This window comes from Chrysochloris asiatica, unplaced genomic scaffold (assembly GCF_000296735.1).
Source record: "Chrysochloris asiatica unplaced genomic scaffold, ChrAsi1.0 scaffold00014, whole genome shotgun sequence".
NCBI classification, from domain to species: domain Eukaryota; kingdom Metazoa; phylum Chordata; class Mammalia; order Afrosoricida; family Chrysochloridae; genus Chrysochloris; species Chrysochloris asiatica.
In genome coordinates, this window is record NW_006408532.1 from 13,116,869 (window position 1) to 13,143,505 (window position 26,637).

Genomic DNA, 26,637 nt, shown 5'->3' on the forward strand with positions numbered 1-26,637 from the left:
AAAGATCAGCTCGAGAAGATAAAGCCAAATATTACAACAAAATGTGCAAAGATCTGGAATCAGAAAACCAAAAAGGAAGAATATGCTCAGCATTTCTCAAGCTGGGAGAATTGAATAAAAAAATTCAAGCCTCAACTTTCGTTATTGAAGGATTCTCTGGGCAAATTATTGAATGATGCAGAAAGCATCAAGAGAAGATGGAAAGAATACACAGAGTTACTGTACCAAAAGGAAATAGTTAATGTTCAACCATTTCAAGAGGTAGCATATGATAAATAGCCAATGATACGGAAGGAGGAAGTCCAAGGTGCATTGAAGAAATTGGTAAAGAACAAGGCACCAGGAACTGATGGAATAAAAATTGAAATCTTTCAAGAAAGTGAGCAGCACAGGAGGCACTCACTCATCTCTGCCAAGAAATTTGGGAAACAACTATCTGGCTGACTGATTGGAAGAGATCCATATTTGTGCCATTTCAAAGAGAGGTGACCCAACGGAATTCGAAAATCATCTAATATCTTTGATATCCCATGCGAGTAAAGTTTTGCTAAAGGTAATACAGAAACAGCTGCAATCATACATTGACAGAGAACTTCCAGAGGTTCAAGTTGGTTTCAGAAGAGGCCGTGGAATGAGAGATATCATTGCTGATATCTGATGGATCTTGGCTGAAAGCAAAGAATATCAGAAAGATATTTACCTGTGCTTTATTGACTACGCAAAGGCTTTCGATTGTGTGGATCATGACAAGCTATGGACAACATTGAGAAGTTTAAGTATTCCGGAAAACTTAATTGTGCTTATGAGGAATCTGTACCTGGACCAAAAGGCAGTTGTTCGAACAGAACATGGAAACACTGAATAGTTTAAAATTAAGAAAGGTGTACCACAAGGTTGTATTCTTTCACCATACTTTTTCAACTTCTATGCTGAGCAAATAATCTGAGAAGCTGGTTTCTATGAAGAAAAACATGGCATCAGGATTGGAGGAAGACTCCTTAACAACCTGCAATATGCAGATGATACAACTTTGCTTGCTGAAAGTGAAGAGGACTTAAAACATTTACTGATGAAGACCAAAGAGCACAGCCTTTGGTATGGATTACATCTCAGTGTAAAGAAAACAAAAATCCTCACCACTGGAACAATAAACAACATTCTTATCAACGGAGAAAAGACTGAAGTTGTCAAGGACTTCATTCTACTTGGATCAACTATCAACATTCACGGAAGCAGTAGTCAAGAAATCAGAGGACATATTGCCTTGGGCAAATCTGCTGCACAAGACCTTTTTAAAGAGTTGTCAGCTTGAGGACTAAGGTGCGCCTGACCCAAGCCATGGTATTTTCAATACCCTCATATGCATGGGAAAGCTGGACAGTGAATAAGGAAGACCGTAGAAGAATTGATGCTTTGGAGTTATGGTGTTGGAGGAGAATATTGAAAGTGCCATGAGCTGCCAAAAGAACCAATAGATCCATTTTAGAAGAAGTGCAGCCAGAATGCTCCTTGGAGGCCAAGATGGCCAAATTTCATCTCTTATACTTCAGACATATTGTTAGGAGGGACCAATCACTGGAGAAGGTTATCATGTTTGGTAAGGTGGAGGGTCAGAGAAAAAGAGGAAGACCCCCAACGAGATGGATTGGCTAAGTGGCAGCATCGATGGACTCAAGCGTGGCAACAGTAGTGAGGTTGGCCAGGATCGGGCAGTGTTTCGTTCTACTGTACATAAAAGGTCTCTATGAGTCGGTACTAACTCGATGGCACCTAACAACAACAACACAGTGACCTTGTACAGGGTTTCCAAGGATTGGCTAGTGGGTTTGATCTTACAGTGCCACAACAGGAGTCACACCAAGTAGCTTGGTCACTAGCCAATGGCCTTGGCTTGAGTCAGCCAACATCAGCTAGAGTTGGCAGGGCATTGAGTGTCCCAGAAGAGTCAGATGGTCAGGGCTGGGAATGATGCTGTCCATGCCAGAGTGGTGTGTCCTGGGCTGGACAGAGTGGAAGATGGGGCAAAGGGACACAAGCAAGCTGTCTCCTGACCGGATATTGTAGGAATTATGCTTTCTCGGTGTGATAATATATGTATGTGTGTGTTTTGGTTTTTATTTTGATCTTTTAATAAAAAGAGTCCTTATCTTTTAAAGATAGAGACTAAAACACCTATGGAGAAGTGAAATGGGTTTGCTTTCAAATAACCCATGGCAGGGAAGGAGAGGAGGGCTATATATAAGATTGGCTATGAGTTGATACTTGTTGAAGCTAAGTGGCTGGTATCTGAAAGATGTTATATTATTCTCTCTACTTTTGAATATCTCTACACTCTTGGTAGCATAATGGATTATAAACTGGGCTGCTGACTCAGAGGTCAGCATTTCAAATCTGCCAGTCACTCTGAGGGAGAAAGAGGAGGCTTTCTGCTCTCATAAAGATGTACAGCCTCAGAAATCCTATACAGGGTCACTATGAGTTGGAACTGACTTGGTGGCCCACAATCACCACCTATGGTATTTCACAATAAACATTTAAAAACAAACAAAATACTGGTCTCCAATCCCTGACTGCCTTGAATCCCTAGCACTGGGGGCAAACCTGCCCATGTGGACTTTGAGGTTCTTTTCCATGTCATAGACAGTCATAGTTATGCCCTTGAATCAGGCTTTGCTTAACATGACTTAGCATGGTTCTAGCTCCACAGAGCCCCTATATCCCATACAGCAGTACCCCTTCCCAGCCCAGAGTCAGCAGCCAAGACTTAGTAGGTTAGGTTCTCAGAGCACATTTATTGAGTTAATTAATTAATTAATTAACCAAGCCACCAAGCTCTGGAAGCGTAGTGGTTACGAGTTGGGCTGCCAACCTCAAGGTCAGCAGTTCGAAATTACCAGTGGTTCCATGGGAGAAAGATGAGGTGTTCCACTCCCGTAAAGATTTACAGCCTCGGAAACCCTGTACAGGGTCACTATGAGTTGGAACTGTCTCCACAGTACTTAACAACAAACCAATTAAATGATGAAATGAAGGCTCCCTCACTCTTGTGTCCTGGCTGTGTACAGTTTTGTGGTACCATTAGCCTCCACCATTGGGCTGGGGGCTCCCAGGAACAAAGAGAAGGGATTTGTCTTTTAATCTCCCATGGCACACAGTAGGTGATTACGAAGTACTTTGGAAATACCTAAAATGGAGTTGTCTTGGTGAACACCAGCAATGTAAGAGAAAATCTTACTTAGCGCAAAGCCAGGATTAGCAGGAGGAAATTGGGTATCTGAAGGCATTAACACTCCTTGAAAAAAGAGCTGTAACGACTCTGAATCAGCAGACACTTTAAAAACAACGTTTAATGAGAGGCAACTCTCCTGAAGCAGGCTTCCACAGACAAGGCTGTTCACTGCCAACCCCCGACACGCACCCATTTTCGCTCCTCAGACCCTTTTACTCCTTGATTAGGCCTGACGTCCTTGCCTTTCATCTTTCTTCCGCCCATGTTTCTGAACCAAGGAACCCCAACAAGACACCCTTGAAAGCACTTCGATGTGGTCTGAAATATGTTGGTAATTAGTGTAATGAAACCCAGGAGGAATTTCCTTAAATTCCCTCCTCTATACTGAATTTTAAGAACTAATAAAAGCATCTTTATCCTAGAAGTAAGCCTGCCTTCCCCACCCTTAAAGATTTATCTTATGCCGAAAATGAGACAACAATTTTCTTTCTAAAACCGTGTTCCCCCTGAAGTCAGTGTCCGCCCCAAATGACCACACACACTGACTTCTATAAGGCTGGTGGGTGGGGCAGGGTAGCATATAACCTCCCAGGGCTGAGAGTCAGGAAATACGGGGCAGCAGGAAATCCACTGGGTTAAGTATTTCTTGGGGGCCTGGTGTGGTGCTGTAGGGTAAGCACTGGACTGCTAACTGTGAAGTTGGCAGTTCAAACCCACCAGTAGCACCTCAGACACACTATATATGAGTCATAGTCCTGGTGTGACATCGTGGGATAAGGCACTGGACCACAAGGTTGGTTTGAACTGCAAGATCAGTGGTTTAAATGCACCAGTCACACTCCTCAGGAACCATACACAAGGCTGCTATGTATCAGAACCGACTTGATCGCACTTAACAACAACAAGTATTTCTTGGATGTTAGTCTTGCGGAATAATACTTTCTATCTTTCCTATCCAGTTATTATAATAGGCAAATTGGAGCAGGAGGGGGGCTGCCAAAGTCATACCCCTCACTTCCCAAGGATCCCCACAGCCATGTCCATACTGCATGACCATAGTCTGCTCTCTTTGCCCACCCTTCACCAGGACCGCTCCATGAACAGCTAACCCTTCAGGTTCACATTTCTGAGAACTTGGACATTCTTCGTAGTTTGAACTGAGGACACAGAGACCTAGGAAAGAGGTGGCAGTCATGAATGGCCAGGAGTATGGCCAAGAGAGGCAGGGAGGAGAGAAGGAAGGCAATGGCAGTGAGGACTGAGATAAGAGAACAAGTAACCCTAATCGGGCAGAGTGGCCAAAGTCACTGAGCCAAGTAGCTATTGGTTTACTCCATCAGTCTCATGAGTCTTGGTAGCCTTCTTTAGACCCAGCTTAGCGGGACTCTGCTACTTGCAACCAACAGCTGGCCAAGAGAGTCATCCTGCTGCCACCACTCACTGGTGGTCCAACGAACCCAGGAAACTCACTTCTAAATTCTCTGAGGAACGTCAGCCACATATATCCCTTGCTCAGTGAATGAAGGAAGACTGGGACGAAACCAGCTCTGGTGGCAGACTCTGCACAGAGAGTTAGTGGGAGACCCTGCCTGGACGAACCATTATGTCAAATCAACCTGTCCTGAGTCCCCTACAAGTGACCATGCCCTTGGCTGCCATATGCCACTTGAGTCGAATTTTCTGTAATTGTCTTTATCTGCTGTGTTCAACTTGAACCTGAACTGTATTTACTCTTTAAGGTTATCACTGGTATGGTGAGTGACTAAAGTTTAAAAGTTGGGCTTGAAGGAGACGTCAGATATCACAGGAGTACATCCTTCACATGTAAGCATGGCTGGCTGAGTCAGCTGGTGTTTAATTCATCTGCTGGTTTGGGTAACAGGCCCTTTATACCCTGGTAGCGTAGTGGTTACGAATTGGGCTGTGAACCCTAAGGTCGGCGGTTCGAAACTACCAGCCGCTCCGCGGGAGAAAGATGAGGCTTTCTACTCCCGTAAAGATTTACACCCTCGGAAACCCTGTACAGGGTCGCTAGGGGTCAGAACTGACTCGACGGCATTTAACAACAACAACCATGCTGGGGCTCTGTGTAGGATATCCAACTGCAAACAACCCACTATCCTTAATTCCAACTCATACAGGTCCTACAAGGCAAAGTAGAATTCTCCCTAGAGTTTCTGAGACTATAAATCTTTACAGAAACGGAAAGCCTCGTCTTTCTCCGGAGAAGTGGCTAGTGAATTCTAACTGCTAACTTGCGGTTAGCAGCCCAGTGTGTAACCCACCACACCACCAGGACTCCTTGTATGGGGTGTCAGTTGGATTGAATCTTTATCAGGCCTGAGCAATTATGTAAATAACCCTGACAGGCTTTGGCTTTTTTATCAGTTGATAAAATGGGCAAGATCAGGTAGGTAAGGGAAGGTGGGGATTTGAGGGGAGGCTTAGAAAGTGTAAAGCGTATAACAAGTGCTCAACAAACACAGTGATCTTGTAAGCATTAAGGTTTTGTGTCAACTTGACTGGGCGAGGACGCCCAGTGGTTTGGCAGTGTTATCCCCATGGCGAGAGCTAATACAGTGTAATTAACTCTAGGATGATTGCCTATGAGCAGGCATAGTAAACTCTACAATGAGTGGTTATGAGCAGCCAATCAACTGAAAGGATGTTTCCTTGGGGGTATGGCCTGCTTCCAATAAAATGGACACTCAGGCAAAGCTTGTTTGCTTTCTGCTGGGTCTGAATCGAGCATCTGGCTCATTCTCCAACCTCCAGTTCTTTGGACCTGAGCCAGTGACCTGCTTTATTATCTAACTGCCTACCTGCCGGACCTGTCTACCAATCTTGGTTCATCTGAGCCGGACTTGGGACTCTCCCAATTGTACAATTGTAAGCCATATCCTTGATATAAACTTCTCTTTATATACATACACATATATAACTTTCACTGGTTTTGCTTCTCGAGAGAAGCCAGCCTATGATAAATCTTTATTACTTTTCTTAGTTGTCTCCCTCACAAACTCCCTCTCTGAGTCCCAAGTGAAGAATGCCTAAAGGGCAAATCCTTACTTAAGTTTCAAAGGTAATTTTGAAGAAATATTTTGAATATTTCTATTTGTATTACGGAGCCACTGGATTCAGTAAATGGTTAGTGTGCTTGGCTGTTAACCCAAGATTGAGGGGTTGAGTCTATCAAGAGGCACCTAAGAAGGTACTGGAGATCTACTTCTAAAAACCAGACATACGAGGTTTCGCCTCATGTCTGATGGTGGATGGTGGCAGCCTTGTCTCCCTTTCCCTTCCTCAGGCAAGTGAGTTAAATAGGCACCCAAGAAAACACCATAAAGGAATTTGACCTACACCTATAGATGCAGTAACTCAAAAGAGGGAACAAATCTTTACAGCAAGGATCATTACCACCCCCTCCATACAGAGTAGACAGGGATGGGCAACTTGGACATTGGCTACCCAAAATGGGGGGACTATAAAGTCAAGAAGTAACTGGTTTACAAGCTTTCAAGAGGGAGCCCAGATCCAGAGGGCGTGAAGGAAGGTAGAATCTTCACTGAATAGTATCCAATCTGTCTGAGTGGGGCTGATGAAAGGAGACGGGGATAGGTCTCTTGTGGTACAATAGTGAATAACTGTTATCAGGACTGACTGTGAGGGTTGGAAATGTAAAGGTAGACATTTTGTAGCAAAATGAGGGGAGTGTTTGACTTCGCAGTACAGGAGCGGGGGTCCCTAGGACCACCAAGGGAGAAGAGTGGAGAGTGGGACCCTACCCAGAGAAACAGTGACACCAGAGATGGAGGCACAGATGATGCCGTGGAGAGATGGAGCAGCTGGGGACTTTAGACCCAGAGAGGGAGAGGGGCTGTGTGCTGACGACTGGGGGGCAGGCTTGCAGGGTATACCCTTTGGTTGGTTGATGATACATTGAGGGGATTGTAACCATGGCAATGAAACGATAGGATGAATGTAAAGCTAATATTCTCCCATGTAAACTATCACATAATCCACAATAAAACATTTTAAAAATTAAAAAAGTTTAGTGGATTCTCTGTAGATGTCATTGATCATGCTATTCTGTTTCTGTTTTTGTTGGAATAAAAAATCTGTTGAGAAGAAAAGAAAAAAAACACCGTGCAAGATACTGATACCGAGACTATTGTATGCCCATATCCTGTGCATATTTCCAGTTATCCTAAGCACCTTCTTTCCATCACTCTTTTGGGAAAATTCAGTATTGGAAACCACTTGACGTGGTTGTGCATGTGTTGGACTTTGTAACTGCTATCAACCTAGTACTATATTCAGTGGTGAAACCAAATGCACCCTCCAAAAGAAGTCCATTATCAAACAAGGTAGCCAGATATTTGAAAAGCTATCTCTATGTCTTGTTCTAGCTCTCATGTTTGTTCTGTATGGAGCACCAGTAATGGAGCTGGAATTGCAAACATTTGTATTACTTTTAATACTGTGCCTTGTTTATGTTTGCTAGGACCAAACATCAGAGCATAACTGAGTTTTCAGAAGAAATGGAGTTACATCTCTTTAGGAGAATAGTCTCCAGATCACAACTTCTAGTTTCTTAGGATCATGGCTTGGAGCATTTCCTATTCCATGGGATTGGGAAAGACTAAGGCAGGAATGGCCCACCTCCTGCATGCTTAAAGCAACCTTTGACTATTGGCTTTGACATTGCACTGCTCTGGCTATACTAGAATAGAAAGCAATTTACATACAAGAACAATTAATTGGAAAAAAGAGAAGACATTTCTTGGTGCAAATTCCATAAAGATAGTGCAGAAATGTATGGTTAAAGACAAGCAGTTCCATGTACAACACAGGTTTTTTGTTATCTTTTAATATAGAGACAACATGATGTGACTGTAGCTTGTTTTTGTTTTTTACTTTTTATTGTGAATTGAGTGACAGTTTACAGAGCAGATCATCCATTTTACATTCAACAAATCATACATTTTGTTTCATCTCAATGATTGCAATCTCCTCCATGTAACAACAGTTATCCCACTTCCTCCCTGAGGTTCTCATTTCTATTCCACCCTCCTTCCCATCCCTCCTCAACTTTGTCCTTGTAAATGTTTCCTAGTGATTTTGAAACATCTGACCATTCCATGTTGAGCATATTTTCCTAGTGTTGTTGTCCCCTCTATGAAACTATGTACCACTTGGCTTAAAGTTGGGCACTGAGGATGATTTCCATTTCATATCTGAAGGCTGTCTGAGGGCCATAGTCTCGGGCTCCTCCAGTCTCTTTCTAACCAGTAAACCCAGTATTTTTAATAATTTTTGAGTTTTGTTCCACATTTTCTTTCACTCTATCAGGGACCTTCTAATGTGCTCCCTTTCAGAGCAGCTGACAGTAGTAGTCAGGCACCATCTAGTTCTTCTGGTCTCAGAGTTGGAGACACAGATGTTCACACGCGCCATTAGTCCACTGGATTAACTGATTCCAAGTATCTTCAATTTTCATCTCTTCTTTATTCTGTACATGGAGAAACCAATACTTGTACCTTAGATGGGCCTCTCATGAGCTTTTAAGGTCTTAGTTGCTACTCACCAAAGTAGGATGCAGAACATGGTCTTTGTGTACTATGTTATGACTGTGGTGTCCCCTGAGACTACGACCCTGAGCCCCAATCCCAGCAAGTCATTGCCTCAAGGTGTTTGGTAATGTCTAAGAAATTGTCATCATTTTGCCCCTTGTATGCTATACCACATTCATCAGTATGTTTGTAGCAAAGGTAAATATTGGTGGTTGTGTGCTGTGGCGTTGGTTCCAGTTCATAGCAATCCTGTATAGAGTTTCCAAGACTGTAAATCTTTACAGGAACAGAAAGCCTCATCTTTCTCCTGTGGAGTAGCTGGTAGATTCAAATTGCTGACCTTACGATTGGCAGCCCAACTCCTAGCCCGATATGCTACCTGGGCTCCTTCATAGAATAAATGTGTTGTTGGTTGTAACTCATAGCGACCCTGTGTAGGGTCTCCGAGGCTTCGTGAAGCAGAAAGTGTCATCTTTCTCCTGCAGAGTTACTGGCAGGCTCAAACTGCAGATTTGTGACTTGCAGTTCAGCAATTATCTTACACAGCCACGGCACTCCCTCAAAAGTAAACTGTTGTTGTTATTGTTAAGTGCCATGGAACCAGCTCAGACTCATAGTACCCTGAATAGGGTTTCCAAGGAGCAGCTGGTAAGTTTGAACTGACGACCTGTGGTCTAGTGCCAACCTTGTGGTGTACAGCGCCATACCAGGACTCCAAAAGGTAAATGTTGTTGTTGTTAAGTGTCATCGAGTCAGTCCCAACTCATGTTGTTGTTGTTAGGTGCCATAGGCTCGGTACTAACTCATAGCGACCCTATGCACAACAGAACTAAACATTGCCTGGTCCTGCACCAACCTCACAATCATTGCTATGCCTGAGCCCATCGCTGCTGCCACTGTCCAATCCATCTCATTGGGGGTCTTTCTCTTTTTCTCCAACACTCAACTTTACCAAGCATGATATCCTTCTCCAGTGACTGGTCCCTCCTGATAATAAGTGTGAAGTATGAGAGACGAAGTCTGGCCATCCTGGCCTCCAAGGAGCACTCTGACTGCACTTCTTCCAACATAGTTCTGTTTGTTCTTTTGGCATCCCATGATACTTTTACTGTTCATCTCTAACACCATAACTCAAATGCATCAATTCTTCTATGATCTTCCTTATTCACTATTCAATTTTTGCATGCATATGAGGCTATTGAAAACACCATGGCTTGGGTTGGACAGACCTTAGTCCTCAAACTGACATCTTTGCTCTTTTACACTTTGAAGAGGTCTTGTGCAGCAGATCTGCCTAATGCAACACATCGTTTGCTTTCTTGACTGCTGCTTCCATGAGTGTTGATGGTTGATCCAAGAAGAATGAAGTTTTTGACAACTTCAATCTTTTCTCCATTTATATGGATGTTGTTTATTGGTCCAGCATTGAGAATTTTTGTTTTCTTTACATTGAGATGCAATCCATACCAAAGACTGTGGTCTTTGATCTTCATCAGTAAGTATTTTAAGTCCTCTTCACTTTCAGAAAGCAAGCTTGTTTTGTCTGCATATTGCAGGTTTTTAATGAGTCTTCCTCCAATCCTGATGCCACGTTTTCATATAATCCAGCTTCTTGAATTATTTGCTCCACATACAGATTGAATAAGTATGGTGAAAGACTAGAACACTGGCACACACGTTTTCTAATTTTAAACCATTCAGTGTTCCCTTGTTCTGTTCGAACAACTGTTTCTTGGTCTATGTAACAGTTCCTCATTAGCACAATTAAGTGTTCCAGAATAGTCATACTTTGCAGTGTTATCCATAGCTTGTCATGATCCACACAATTGAAAGCCTTTGCATAGTCAATAAAGCACAGGTAAACAAACATCTTTCTGGTATTTTCTGCTTTCAGCCAAGATCTATCTGAAGTCAGCAATGATAACCCTCATTCCACATCCTCTGAATCCAGCCTGAACCCCAGGGAGTTCTCTGCCAATGTGTGGTTGCAGCCATTTTTTAAATTACCTTTAGTAAAATTTTACTCACATGGGATATCAATGATATTGTCCAATGATTTCCACATTCTGTTGGGTTGCCTTTCTTTGGAAAGATCCAAACATGGATCTCTTCCAGTCAGTTGGCCAGGTAGTTGTCTTGCAAATTTTGTGGCATAGATGAGTGAGTAACTCTAGTGCTGTATCAGTTTGTTGAACAATTTCAATTTGTATTACATCAATTTCCAGTGCCTTGCTCTTTGCCAATGCCTTCAATGTAACTTGGACTTCTTCCTTTAGGATCCTTGGCTCTTGATCATATGCTACATCTTGAAATGGTTGGACATAGTCCATTTCTTTTTGGTACAGTGACTCTGTGTATTCTTTCCATATTCTTCTGATGCTTTCTGCATCATTCAATAATTTGCCCAGAGGCTTGAATTTTTTCTTCAGTTTCCTCAGCTTGAGAAATGCTGATTGTGTTCTTCCCTTTTGGTTTTCTAACTCCTGGTCTTTGCACATTTCGTTATAATATTTGACTTTGTCTTCTCAAGCTGACACTTGAAATTTTCTGTTCAGCTCTTGTACCTCCTCACTTCTTCCAGTGTGCTTTAGCATCTCTATGCTGGAGAGCAAGTTTCAGAGTCTCTTCTGACATCCTTCTTTCTTGTCTTCTTAATGACCTTTCTTTCTGTCATCCCACAGCTCTTCTGGTCTTCAGTCTTTAGTGTCTAATGCATCAAATCTAACCCATAGCAACCCATAACCAATTCTATATAGGGTTTCCGAGGAGTCACTGGTGAACTTGAACCACCAACCTTGCAGTTCAAACTGACTTTGCAGTCCAGCACAGTAACCCACAGTAAAACCCTCATATATTTGTGGATATACTTTCACTCTCCCTCACATACCCATTCAGCCTGTGTATCTGCCATCTAGCTACATGTTGTTGTTCTTGTTAAGTGACGTCGAGTCGATTCCGACCTATAGCGACCCTGCATAGGGTTTCCGAGGCTGTAAAACTTTATGGGGAGCAGAAAGCCTCATCTTTCTCCATAGCTGCCTATAGAATACTGTTATTGTAGGGTTGCACATATAACAGTATTTACCTCTAACCCCTTTAGCCTTTGCATTTCTCTGTGTTTCTACCTTTCTCCATTATTCTTTTGTCAACCTCCCTCTTGTTGTATATTGCCTTCCCTGTCCCCAAGTTAACATGTGTCTACCCTCTAGCTCATGAATTACTCTCCCTTCTTTCCCACCCCTGGTAACTCTCAAAAAAAAATGTTTCCTCTAGCATGGAAAACCTTTCCATGAGTTTTTACAACAGCGGTTTCATACAATATATTTCCTTTTGTGTTAGACTAATTTCACTCAGAATATTCTCTAGGTTCATCCATGTTATGAGATGTTTCACAGATTCAATGTTACTATTCAACAATGTTGTATAAAATTCCATTGTGTATATGTACCAAACTTTGTTTATCCATTCTTTCATTGATGGGCATTTAGGCTCATTTTGTCTCCGTCTTTTTGATATTGTGAATAGTGCTGTGATGAACATGGATGTTCATATATTTATTTGTGGCATAGCTCTTATTTCCTGAGGATAAACACCAAATAGCGGGATTGTTGTGTTATACGGCATTGCTATTTCCAACTTTTTGTGGAAACACTATTTTCCACAATGGTTGCACCATTTTAGAGTCCCACCAGCCATGTAGGAGCATCCCAGTCTCTCCACATCCTCACCAGAGTTTATTGTTTTCTGGGGTTTTTTTCGTTGTTGTTGTTTTTTAACTTTCCTATTAATGCTAGCGTGAGATAGCTCATTATTGTTTTGATTTGCGTTTGTCTAAAAGCTAATGATTGTGAACATTTCTTCATGTTTGCTGGCTACCTGAATGTCTTCTTTGGTGAAGTGTCACGTCCTCTGTCCATTTTTTAATAGGGTTATTTTATCTTTTCATTGTAGAAGTGTTGTAGTTTTCTATACATTTTAGGGATTAGTCCCATATCTGATATGTCATGACAAAAATTTTTTTTCTCCCAGTCTGTGGGCTCTTTTTTTTTAGACTTTGAGTGAAATCTTTTAATGCCCATAAGTGTCTAATTTTTGGAAGGCCCCAGTCATCTATTTTGTTTCTTTAGTGTGTTTTAAGTTATGTTTGATAGTATATTTATGCCATGTATCAGAGCCCCTAAGTTTGTTCTTATTTTTTCATTGATGATCTTTATAGTTCTAAGTTTTACATTAAAGTATTTAATCCATATTGACTTTGATTTTGTATATGATGTTAGATATGGGTCTTATTTCATTTTTCTACAAATAGATTTCCAATTTTGCCAGAAAAATTTGTTGAAGAATTATCTCTTCCCCATTTAATACGTTTTGGTCCTTTGCCAACGATCAACTGGCTGCATGTGGATGGATTTATTTCTGGGTTCTCAATTCTGTTTAATTGATGTATCTTTCACTGTACCAGTACCAGGCTGTTTTGACCACTGTGGTTGTATAGTAGATTTTTATATCAGGAAGTGAGAGGCCTCCACCTTTGTTCTTAAGTAATACTTTGCTTATCCAAGGTCTCTTTACTTTCCATATAAAGTTGTTATTGTTGTCAAGTACCATTGAGTTGGTTTTGACTCATAGTGACTCTGTATAAGGTTTCTGAAGAGCAGCTGGTGGGTTTGAACTGCCAACCTTGTGTTTTGGAGTCCAGTGCTGATCCACAGTACCACACCAGAAGTCCCGTATAAAGTTGTTATTGTTGTTGTCAGGTGCCATTGAGTTGGAACCGACTCATAGCGACCCCATGCACAGCAGAACAAAACAATGTCCGATCCTGGACCAACCTCACTACCACTGCCACACTTGACGCCATCAGTGATGCCACCTGGCTGATCCATCTCGTTGGGGGTCTTCCTTTTTTTCTCTGACCCTCCATATTACCCAGCATGACATCTTTCTCCAGCGACTGTTCCCTCCTGACAATATGTCCAAAGTATGAGAGATGGAGCTTAGCCATCCTGGCCTCCAAGGAGCACTCTGGCTGCACTTCTTCCAAAACAGATCTATTGGTTCTTTTGGCTGTCCATGGCACTTTTAGTATTCTCCTCCAACACCACAACTCAAAGGCATCAATTCTTCTACGATCTTCCTTATTCACTGTCCAGCTTTCGCATCCTATGAGGTTATTGAAAATGCCATGGCTTGGGTCAAGCTCACCTTAGTCCTCAAGCTGACATCTTTGCTCTTCAACATTTTAAAAAGTTCCTGTGCAGCAGATTTGCCCAATGCAATACATCATCTGATCTCTTGACTACTGCTTCCACAAGTGTTGATAGTTGATCCAAGAAGAATGAAGTCCTTGACATAAAGTTAGGGGTCAGTTTTTCCATCTCTTTAAAGAATGACATTGGGATCTGGATTGGGAATGCATTTTATATACAGATTGCTTTGGGTAGTACTGACATTTACATAATGTTAAGTCTTCCTAACCATAAGTACGGCATATTCTTCCATTTTTGTAAATCTCTTTTAGTTTCTTGTAGTAGTGTTTTGTAGTTTTGTTTGTATAGGTCTTTTGTTTCTCTGGTGAGATTTATTCCTAGGCATTTCATCTTTTGGGTAGCTATTGTATTTGGTGGAGCCCTGGTATAGGGCTGTAGGATAAGCACTGGGTTGCAAGGTTAGTTTGAATCCCAAGGTCCATGATTCAAACTCACCAGCCACTCCTCAGAAACCCTATACAGGGTCACTATGAGTTGGAATTGACTTGACAGCACTTAACAACAAAAACATTGTAAATGGTACTATTTTCCTGATTTCCTTTTCAGAGTTTTCTTTATCAGTATAAAGGAATCCAATTGCTTTTTATATGTTAATCTTATATACCCTGACACTTTGCTGAATATCTTGATTGTAGCATTTTAAACTATGAGATTCCTGAGATATTGTACCTTTCATTGAGATAGGGTACTCATAATAAACACTGTAAATCAGTCATGGAAACACATAGAGCACAGTTCTACTCTCATACATATGGGGTCACCATGAGTTAGGACTGACTTCACAGCAACTGGTTGGATATCTGTACTAATGAGAAACAAATGCTGAAAAACAACATGATCAAGTCCTTTATTTCCCTTTTGAGCAAAATGTTTTTCAAATATAGAGTTGGTGGAATTTTAGCAATAGAACACCCAGTCCTTGTGGGTTGCCAGACCCCGCATATAAAGAGCAGAGTAGATGGGCGAGTGCCTGGAGGAGGAGCACAGCACTGTACCACAGGGTGCCTGGGGCCACAGATGCAAAATACCCATAAGGTTCGGTGCACTGGGGTCTTTCCACTCTGGTAACAACCCCGCCCTTGTGCAGGCCTCCAGTCCCCACTATGAAACCGAGACTGCCTGGCCCTGCACTTTTACTTTGCTGGCTCTAAGAAGTAGCATGCCTGAGTTGTTGCATCAATACAAGCCTTTTCCCAGCACAAAAGCCTCATGTTGGTACTCATCAGAATGTGAACCTTATTTAGAAGAACTCTCCTGCCGTCCATCATACCTTGCCTACATCTCATTTTTTTAAATTCAGGCATCTCTGGCTTTATCCAAAAGGTGATAGTTGCTAGCTGAGCTGGGCAGGTTATGGGAGCTCTTTGACTGTTGGGTGGGGCAGAGCAGTCTTACCTTGGATTTCTGATAATGCCTTGTGGCTTCTGCAGCCAGGTGAGAAAATGCCTTGGACATCAAGTTTTCCTTGGTGAGGAGACTGCTGTTCAGATGTTTGCAAAGCCACATTGCCTGAATAGAGGAAGTGGCAAAGAAAAGTTTCACTCAAAGCAGTGAATATATTTAGAGAATTTCATTCAAATACCTAAGTCCTCCCATATTTCACTAGAAAAGGTTGGGCGAGGTACAGTTAATTTTGGCTGGAGGGAGGACACTGAGTAAGACAAACCCAGATAAGCAAAGAATTCTGCTTGTATAACAATCATCTGTTCTTTATCCAACCATTAGCCCTTCGTGGAGTTGAAAACCTACAAATGGCCTATACTTTTTGGCTGCCCTTGGCATAACTTTTCAAGCTGTTTGGACCATGAATTTTTAACTCAAGTAAAGCTTAGAATAGAAAATGTGGGGAAAGGGCCTAAATATGGATCACAATCCATACTGAATGTTCATTTTTCTTAAAATATGGAGATGAGGTCTTCTGATCAAGTGAGTATTTAGTTAATTGAAATGACCATCAATACTCTACATGAGAAGAATAAAACTTAAATTTAAAAGAATAATGTTGTAATAAAATGTTCTTAACACCAAAAGTATGCTGATGATCAATTCAGTATCAGGATGATCTGAAGACCCTTTCAGGTCCCCAGGGCTGGTGTGAACCTTGACTCGCTTTGTTCTCTGCGCTGAGAATCAATAGGAAGAAGACTATTCAGAAAAATCCTTTCAGGCTTTCTGTTTGGATTTTATATCACTTGATTGTTGTAAATTAGGTTCTGCACATCCCTTGTACAGTGCTCAGGGGCAGGGAGAGTGAATTCACCAAAAAGTTTGTAGTTGAAACACCAGCTGAGAGCTGTCATAAGTTAGCTTCATCAGGGAGTACAAGTTGGGACTTGAAAAAGGAAGGTTTCTGGTGCTCTGAATCACAAACACGTCATTGATTTTACCCAGCAAGTCCCTACCAGTAAGACAGAGAAGACCTAGAACTAGGAAGGAAGAACAGCTGTCTTGTGCAATCAGTTCTGACTCAAAACAAGCCCTGTATAGGGTTCTCGAGAACCAGCTGGTGGGTTTGAATTGCCAACCTTTTGGTTAGCAATCCAGTGCTTATCCTCCAGTGCCACACCAGGATTCCAAATATGTCTTAGAATATCAACTATACCAAAGGCCAAAGAAAACCCATGTATCCTCATGCTGAGCAAGCAATCCTTCTTTAAAACATAGTTCAGTAAGCTTGTTGTCTACACACAGAATCCACTGTTGTAGTTCCCAACATCAAAATAACTGGGGGAGCATTTTCAAACTAGTTTCCTGGGTCCCACCACACAAGATTTTGATTCAGCTGATCTAGAGGAAAGTTTAGGAATTGCTTTAGTTATCTAATGTTGCTATAACCGAAATACCACAAGGTGATGGCTTTAACAAACAGAGTTTATTTTCTCACAGTTCCAGAGGTTAGAAGTTCAAATTCAGAGCCGGCTCCAGGAGAAGGCTTTCTGTCAGCTCTGGAGGAAGGTCCTTGCCTCTTCAGCTTCTAGTTCCTGGTTCCTTTTAGATCTCCATGCATCTTGGCATCTGCCTTATATCTCTGCTTCTCTCATTTGCCTGTTTAATCTCTTATGTCTCAAGAGATTGGCTCAAGATGTATCCTACATTAATCCTGTCTTGTTCACGTAACAAAGATAGCTCATTACCAAATGGGATTATAAGAACAGGCAATGTTGTTAAGTGTCCTTCAGTCAGTTCCAACTCATAGTGACCCTGTGTAGGGTTTCCAAGGAGCAGCTGGTAGGTTTGAACCATTGGCCTTGTGATTAGCAGTACAGTGCTTATCCTATAGTGCCACACCAGAACTCCAACACATATTTGGGGAGGGGAGGGCATAATTCAATCCATAGTAAGAACCTACATTTTTTGAAGCATACTGGATAATGTTCATGATTAGCAAGCTGGGGAGGCCCTGGTTCCTAGCAGTAAAACAGGAAATGTTGGCTTCAGGTGGGTTGGTTGCAGAAAGGAGTAGAAGTTGACACTCTGATATTGAGGAATGAAATAGAAAAACTACAGAGACAGAAAGAGGATGGATGGATGGATGGATGGATGGATGGATGGATGGATGGATGGATGGATGGATGGATGGGTGGATGGATGAATAGATAGATGGATAGATGGATGGATGACAGATAAATAGTACAGCTATTGTTGAGTGCTGTCAAGTCAGTTCCGACTCATAGTGACCCTGTATGAGGTTTCTGAGGAGTGGCTGGTGAGTTTGAACTCACAACCTTGCAGTCCAGTGCTTATCCTACAGCACCACACCAGGACTCTGGAACAGTTATACTAATTCCAAAAGCATAGCAGATGCAGGCTATTCCATGCAAGGACCAGCCATCGTCCTGCCTTTGCAGAATAAAGCAAGGTGTCAGTCAGTCATGGGATATGGCCTGCCACATCTTGCAAGCCTGTCACAAGGACTCATAGTGATGATTTAATCACCAAGGGAGGGTTAACTGATGCTTGCAAAACAGGCTTTTAAACGCTGAGGTTAGAAAGAGTTCCACTTCAGATGATTAAAGTTTCAACATGTTTTGGCATGTTGAAATGGAGCTTAAGGATTGAAAATGTTGATGGAATGAAGTGTATCAGCTTCAGGGCAGTAGCTGCCCACTGGAAGGAAGGGATGGGTTAGGGAGAGGGAAGGGAGTGGGGTTGGAGGGGAGAGGGTACTGATTGCATCTTCAAAGTTATGTTTTCTTTAAAATGGAGAAAGAACAAAGCAAACTGAAAAATGATACATTTCTATAATATCTGGGTTTGGGACACATGAGTATCTATAATATAATTCTATACTTTTTTGATTGACATTATTTCATAACTTAAATTTTTAAGAATGGATCTTAGGATTCCACACCAAGAGTCTTTGAAATGTATATGCTATTTTACCCAGCAGTTTTACTTTTAGAAATTTACCCCAAAGATCAAATGAAGAGTGCATTCAGGCTGAATTTCTGACAGACTCAGAGGTGGCTAGGTGGATGTGGAATAGAGTGACTCATACTATTATAAAACCACCTTTTCCTTATTTAATTCCAGCACCAATCCTGAAAGGGAAACATGGTTCCCCATTGCAAAGGCAGAGAAATGGAGATTTAAAGAAGTGCAGTGACATGTCCAAGCTGTGAAATCCATATACATAAGGCACTGTAGGATAAGTGCAAGAGTAAGACTGCAAGGTCAGTTTGAACCACAAGGCTGGTGGTTCAAGCTCACTAGCTACTGCTTGGAAACCCTGTTTAGAGTTGTTATGACTCGGAATGGACTCCACAGCACTTAACAACAACAACAAAGGCAGAACAGGAATGCAGATCCAAGATTTCTGACTTTAAATGCAATCCCTCTTCCCCACTGCTCAACTAAAGTTGCTTCTGAATAAAACAGAAACTGAGAGTTAGGAGGGAAAGAGTGCAGATACTATACATGTAGACATGGGGAAACTCTGGAAGGTATATACCCCCCCATGTTAAAAATGCTTACTTATTATTAAGATGATGATTGGGGAATTATACTTTAGGGTGTATTTTGAGAGGGGGATTTTCTGGGTTTCCTACTAAGAATACACTCTACTTTCCATAATAAGAGCATAAATTAGGAAGGAGGAGAAGGGAAAGAAGGAAAGCTCAGTTAAGCTGGAAATTCACTGAGACACCATATCTCATTCCAGCCCTGTAGGGTAAATGAGATATTACAGATTATAACACATAATATGATACTTACTATAGTTGTTTTCCCCGAGGCGGGTGGACCTAATATTACAATCTTCGGCACTGTGGAATAAAAAGATGTGAATGTCACCACTTGATATGACAAAGCAGCCTCCCAGGTCTGCACTACTCTCAGTGTATTTATTTCTCTCCTCCCCAGATTTCATTTTCTGCAAGTGACATGGCCATTTGTAACCTAGCGCTTCGGAGATGCTCTTGCCGTAGAACACATTCTCTGTGTTTAGAGACATAAGTGATCACGAAGATGGTTTATTTTTCTATTTCCAAGGGGACATGGACTTGGTAACTTGTTTGCCCGACTAATAAATATCAAGAACAATTGGGATTTCAAACACCATAAAGCATTTTAAACAGGGACTTTGTCTCTGGACGCTCTCTCAAATAGAGCTGTATTTTATGTAAATCGACCTTTGAAGGTTTTTTTGTTTTTGTTTTTGTTTTAATATTTATGCCTTTTTATTTAGCAAACTGTATTCCCCATCATTTTACAGTGAGAAGTAATGGGGAGAAGCTGGTGTGTGGAGGCCAGATTTATAAAACCCAAGATGAGAAAGTCTTTGTTTTCAAATATGGGCATTTCTATGCAAATGGAAAAAACTGGCAGCTAGCTTCAGTGTTATAGGTCTGGTTCTGACAGGTTCTTGCCTCACAGAACTCCAACCCAGGGGTGATTTACCCAATAAGCAAAGTAAGCATGGGCTCACTTGTGTAAGTAAGCACCAGTGATCCTATGCTTTCTATGCTTATTGTATAATCTGCCTCTGAGACCACTGAGCAGGTGCTGATGACTGGAAAAGACAAAACCACCATCTTTTTTTAACTCATTATTTATTGTGAATTTAGGAAGGTTTCCAGGTGAAAACATCAGTATTACATTCAACAACTCATACACTTTGTTTCATCTCAATGACTGTAATCCCGTCCCAATGCTTGGTAAAGTGGAGGGTCAACCAAAAAAAAGGAAGATGCCCAACAAGATGGACTGGCACATTGGCAGCAGCAACGGTCTTAAGCATAACAATTGTGAGATGGTGCAGGACTGGCAGTGTTTCCTTTTCTTGTGCATAAAGTCACTATGAGTAGGAACTGATGACATGGCACCTAACAACAACATTGTAACAGCACTTATCCTGCTTCCTCTGTGCTTCTTTTTCAATTCCTTCTTCTTTCTCAGCCCATCTGAGCTTTGTCCTTGGGTAAATGCTACTCTTTGATCTTGAATGGTTGACTATTCTATGTTGTATGTACCTCACTGGTGGTGTTGTCCCACCTGTATACCTATCTACTGCTTAGCTGAAAACTGAGCCACGGGAGTGAGTTCAGTTCCAGATCTGAAGGGTGACCAAGGGCCATAGTCTCGATCTGATCTGTAAACCTGGAAACCACCACCTTAGAAGACAGCCAGAAGGTGCGTGCATTTGGGTCAAAATGAAGGAAACATAATGTGGTGTCTGTTGTGTCTCCTTTCTCCCCAGATCAGTGGGAGGGAGGAGACACAGACATAGAGGTTGCGGAAACCACACCTGTGACTTTGCCAGTCTTATCCTGGATCCTGACCCAATGGAATGGATAAAGAAAAGTCCACTTCAACTCACTTGAGCCTCTACGTCTATATGCAGAACCCACTCCGGCCAGGCCACAAGAAGAGAATCTTGCCCATGCAAAGGAAGTAGGACTTGCATTTCCTTCTAGTTTGGGGGTGGACACAGAAGAAATGGGACAATATTCTGTTGGCTAGTGATTTGGAGGTCGGCACACCACGCCAAGCTAATTGTGTTTCAATAGACTTTTGCCCAAACTCACAGTCCTTTCTCAAATTTAGGGAAAAGCTCAAGACAATTTCCTCGTTCATTTCAGATACTTATTGAGTGCCTCTTCTGAACTTGGCACTGTGTTGGATGTCGCTAAGGAAAGCAAGATGAACCATGGGCCTCAGGAATAGGTGAGCAGTCATTGTGCCAGATGAGAACTGAAAATGAGTCAGTCATCCTCTTTCATTCAGCCTCTGGCAAAGGAACTGCTCTTTCCTCAAGGACATGACAGGTTGGGGACACACATCATGAATTTTCTGTTGTTTCTTTCATTTTTATTTGTCCCCAACTAACTGCTTTGGAACATCCTGCTGTGTTCTGTATTTCTATACATTTCTAAATCTGGTTCATCTGCCGCAGTGATATGTAAGATAGGTAACTTCCTTCTTCACAGCCCATTGCCTTTGCTGTTGGTGGTAACAGGAATCAATGGACGTTAGAGGCAGGAATACCTGCGATATGGCAAGGCCTGGAGCACCTCTTCCAGCACGTGCTGCTGGTGGTGGTGGTTATGTGCCGTGGAGTCAGTTCCCACACATAGCGACCCTGCACAGGGTTTCTGAGGCTGTAAATCTTTATGCGGGGAGAAAGCCTCATCTTTTTCTTGCTGAACTGCTGATAGTTTCAAACTTCTGACATTGAAATTAGCAGCCCAATTCATAACCACTACAGTACTATTCTTAACCACAGTAGCATGTGCTACTGCCAAGGAAATACATACTGTGATATCCAGTTTAGCAAACTGTTGTTGCTGTTATGTGCCATGGAGTTGGTTCCAACTCATAGCGACCCTGTACAGGGTTTCTGAGGCTGTAAATCTTTACAGGAGCAGAAAGCCTCATCTTTCGCCCGTGGAACAGCTGGTAGTTTCGAACTGGTGACTGTGAGATTAGCAGCCTGATTCATAATCACTATGCTACTATTTGTAACCACAGTAGCATGTGCTACTGCCAAGGAACTATATACTGTGATATCCAGTTTAGCAAACACTTTTCTCTCCATATCAGGCTCAAGCAAGGCAGTTTCTTGCCTACTACAGTATAGTGGAAACAGCAGGTCAAAGGTCTCTGTGTCCCTTTAAATTCCCTTGTACCTAAATAGAAGGCTAGACCAGGTCCTGGGCATCCCTACAGCTCTGCCTTCCATATCCTTGATCTACCTGGAGACCTAGAGAATCTCCAAGGAGCCCTAAACAATCCTTTCCTTTGATCTAGTAAGTTTGGGACTGGACTTGAGCATTCGTCCAGTAGATGTTCCTTCCACATTTTTGTGCTGCTACTTGTCATTTCCCTGTCAAGAATATCTTCCTCATTCCAACCCATTCAGCACCCATCCAGGCCCCCACTGGTCTTTCTTCACTGGGGTGTGTGATCTAGTGACTTGCTGTTGTTTGTCTTCCATCCTGGTCGGTGTCTTTCATCCCATGACTGAGAATCCTGTGGTGATACAGTCCCTACCCAATGGGAAGCTCCTTGAGGACAGGAACCAGGTACTCATCTGGGCCTGCTGCAGCCTCCCGGGGGCTTTCCCCTCAGCCATCTCCACCTCTTTCTAGCTGGTAGAGTTCAGGTCGCAGGACTACCCTCTGGTAGTCACAGGAACTGAGAAGGCTTTTCTAGCTTCTTCAATGAGATCCAGGGCAGAGATTTCATAGCTAGGAGGCGCAGTCTCTGTTCTGGGCATATTACCTGAGACAAGACTTTCAGGGACCCAACACCTAGGTGGGAGAAGCCACAACAGGTGAGAAAGAGTTCCTGCAGGACAAGTGTGGAAATCAGGTGGCTTTGGGGACACTTGGTCCTGCCTAATGATGAGGTGAGTTTGCACCTGGGTGTCACAAAAGGGTTACAGGGAGGGGAGTAGTGTTACAGCAGCAGGGAGGGGCATCAAGGGTAGAAAGACCACAGGGTCCACATGGACCACTGAAAGAACATGCTTGGCCATGGTCAGGGTGAGGAGAGGCCCTGGTGAGGCTCATGTGCCCACTGCCCCATTGCCTCTCCAAAGCACAAACCGCAGGCCTCCAGTGAGCTCCTCTGAATACTGGCCAGACCAACAAAGGTTGGTGCCTATGGAGGTTGAGGAGATGGGAGAGGTATCATCTGAGGAATAAGTGTGCCTCCCAAATCACACTTCGTCTTGACAATGTTACTGGGTGTGAAGGAGGCAGGGGATGCCCTCCCTTTCCAAGTTCCTGTAAGTGGCACCAAAATTGTACACATCTATGAAAATACTTTAAAAGGGGAACAGGCCTTTCTCCCCACCTAATTTTTTTTTTTTTTTTTGGACACATTTGTGTGATTAATTTCAGTTTCCTCAAATCTAACACCTTGAAACCGCCAGCCCTGCTCATGAGTAATTATTTATAAACAGTGTTATAAAAGGCTGCTTGACTGCCAAGAGTAATCAACTTCTTCAAACCACTTCAAAGGAAATCAAAAAACCTTTCCATCCACAGAGCCTTTTGAGGTTTAACTAGGAGCATGATTTAAAATTCACAAGAAAACCCTTAGGTATTGGAGCTCTAATACACAGCTTTCTTGGACAAACGTTTGATAAAAAAACGAAATATACCATTATATACACCATCGCCTGCTTTAATATTGCCCAGGGCTACTGTAAATGCTCACTTTGTACTAAATTTACTTTTCTCATGGCAAAGGGGTTGCCAACTCATGTGTTGGTGGCTCCCCCCTTGCTCTCTCATGCACGTTCATCAGGGTAAGTCCAAAGTTCTCTCCCTTGACACTAGCCACTGGTCAGGTCACCAAATGTCAGTTAATGCCTGCCCAATACCCAGTGTGAGGAAGAGCTGAAACCCTGTCTTCCAGTTAACACACGCCATCTGTGGGGTTGGTGGGTGGCATGGCAGTATGAAGCACTAGCCCAAGTGAGCTGTAATAAAAGGGGACTTCAGGTGGTTCATGGCAAAATTCTACTATCATTTTATTCCATTGTACCATGAGCATTTTGAAGCCCCCTTGTATATATATTGGATGTCAAAGGTCATGATCTCAGTCAATATCAGCCTTCTTTGTACTCTTCCATAACATATGAAGACTAAACTGTTTCCAGACTTCCCTCTCCTCCTCCCATGTTTGTGCTTTTAGCTGTCAGCTGAGGCCTGGGCAAGCTGAAGGAAACACAAAATGTCTCTTTTTTTATTCAAGTCTTTGTATTTTAATAAAAAAGGACAAACATGTTCCAACAACTATAAATCCCGCTGGCCATGGCCTGGGAGTAAGTTAAAGGGCGGTGGGAAACAAATTAATACGCCAGAGTTATGGTTATTGGGATCCAATGACTACTCCCTGAGGTAGGATCCAGGCCAAAGAACTGGACTCCAGTTATTTAGGTGGACGACTGGAGGCCAGCTCTAAGCTAGAAGCTAGAACTAAGCAAGCCTGGATTCTCTGGCTCTGTTTTGGACCCAACAGAGCAGGTGTAATGTAAAGAAAGGAGTAAGGCTGAGGATAACTTTAGGAAAACTATGAGAGGCCTCAGTGAATGGAAAGGCATGGCAGAGAGGGCATTAACACGTGGTGAAGGGAAAGGAGGAGGTGGCTGTAAATCTAGCAGCCCAACAGCTGTCCAGCTGACATTGGTCACATTCCATCCAAAACAGAACGGCAACATCTGGATTTTTTAAACCTGGTAAAGCAGATAGTTTCACACTAAAAAATCAAAGAGTAAATGACACAGGCCTCAAAATTTTAGGTTCCTGGATTTCTTGGTTGGAAGACTGGTCCAGCCTTGAAGTTACTGTTGTGAGAACACAGGAATGGCGCATAAGCCCTTAAGTAGAATTTTTCAAATGAGCATTATAAAGTCCCATTGCAACCCAATTTATCACAGTTCAGAAGGCTATGTTATTGTCAAGTACAATTTTTAATTTAGAAAAATCTCATTAAGCTTGGCACGTACTGAAACTTAACACCTCAACATCTTGAGCCTAGCGGGTTTGTGGCATTCTTCCCACAGTGTCTTGTCCAACCAAACAAACCCAATCTACAAATGAGGCAACTGAGGCCAAGCGAAGTGAAGAATCTCTGTTATGTTTTTCTCTCACTGTTTTTTTGAATTGGGGAATTTTGAAGATCTATTTCTTGGAATTTTAGTTCCTTTTCCTTTGCTTTTTTCTTCACTATACTTCTACTTTTCATTCGATATTACTTTACCTTTGACCTTAAATTTACTTTTACTTTTATTTCATCATACGTGTACTTTGCTTTAGCTTTTACTTTGCTCACTTTACTATACTTCTCTTTGTTCTATGTTTACTTTGACTTTGCATTAACTTTGACTTTAACTTTACTTTGACTTTGCTGCCACTTTTGCTTGCTCTTGCTTTACTTTTACTTTATATTCACCATACTTTCTTTTGCTTTTACACTGTTCAGTGGGGATGGTAAAAGAGAGGTGAGTACACAGAAATGTTCAAATCATAACCCGGGGTTAAGGTGGGGAAGGCAAGGGAACATCTTGGTCTGGCAGATGGAGGCTGACTCAGTGAGGCTACGGTGGTGAGCGGTGGCTGCTGCAGAAAAGAAGGGCAGGCAGGACCGGTGAAACAGGAGGCAGTGTCCCCCCTCCCACACCATGGACTGGAGTCAACCAGAGAACAGACACCTAAAAGAGAGTTTCTGCAGCGCAAAGTAAATGGCACTGGAAAAGTGGGCCTGAGGCACACTGGAGGGCTCAGGAAGGGGCTTCTCTTGATCTACCCCAGTTCACTGGGGGCAGCTGAATGAGGGACTGTCCGGAGAATCAGATGTCCGTGCTTCACTCAGAAAAGGGCACTGTTGAGCTCTCTTGGACCCACACCTCTTATGCCCATGACATGGCATCTGGACCCAAGAAGCCCCCCATTCTCCTGCTCACCACCAAGCCTGAGATTGCAATGTACACTAGGACCCTGTATGCAGCGCAAACCAAAAAGGCCAGGTGTGTCCAGTGCAGTTGCAGTCTTCTTACTTTTCTGTTAAGAGCTACTTAGCATCACTTCTCATCTTAAGCCTTCTGAAACTCATCACAAGGCACCTCCAGCCTCTGGCTCTCTCAACTGTGCCAAGCACAAAATCACTGGTATGCTCGTAGCTCCTTCAAAGCGGCTAACGCTCCAGTGAAAGAAACATCAAAGCTCCACAACACCAGTCCTCCCTGACAGCTCATGCAGGATGGGAACGATCCTCCACTTGGCAAACCAACCATGGACGAGAGTGAGAGGCATGCTTTGCTCCAGTACCTCTTTCCTCCCTGGGTCTAGCTGACCTGCACTGAATTGTGTTTTGGGTACTCTGGAACTCATTTACAGGGACCAATAATGAGACCATCAGAAATGCCAAGGTACTACCTGACTGCCTAGGTAGACAAGAAACCAAATTTATACCTGACAGGCAGAATGATTAGAGAGCTTAAACTTTAATGGCTGGTACCCTTGAGATTCACAAAAAAATATTAACAGTTGATTCCATGAGCCACTCTGAGGTTTTCATTTTAATAACTTGGCAAGAGGATTTTTATTAGTTGTAT

At 42.5% G+C, this 26,637-nt stretch overlaps 1 protein-coding gene and 1 pseudogene across 1 annotated transcript in view; one reads left to right on the top strand and one right to left on the bottom strand.

Moving 5' to 3' along the window:
- The window catches only part of AK8 (adenylate kinase 8), a 203,626-nt gene that overhangs the window by 173,354 nt on the left and 3,635 nt on the right, over positions 1-26,637 (bottom strand). Inside the window, exons 3-4 of the mRNA XM_006834996.1 lie at positions 19,287-19,336; positions 15,468-15,581 (exon numbers count right to left, since the gene is read on the bottom strand). Coding sequence (XP_006835059.1) covers positions 15,468-15,581; positions 19,287-19,336 — 164 coding nt within the window. The remainder of the gene's footprint in view (positions 1-15,467; positions 15,582-19,286; positions 19,337-26,637) is intronic.
- On the top strand, positions 7,311-7,989 carry LOC102813746 (annotated as a pseudogene).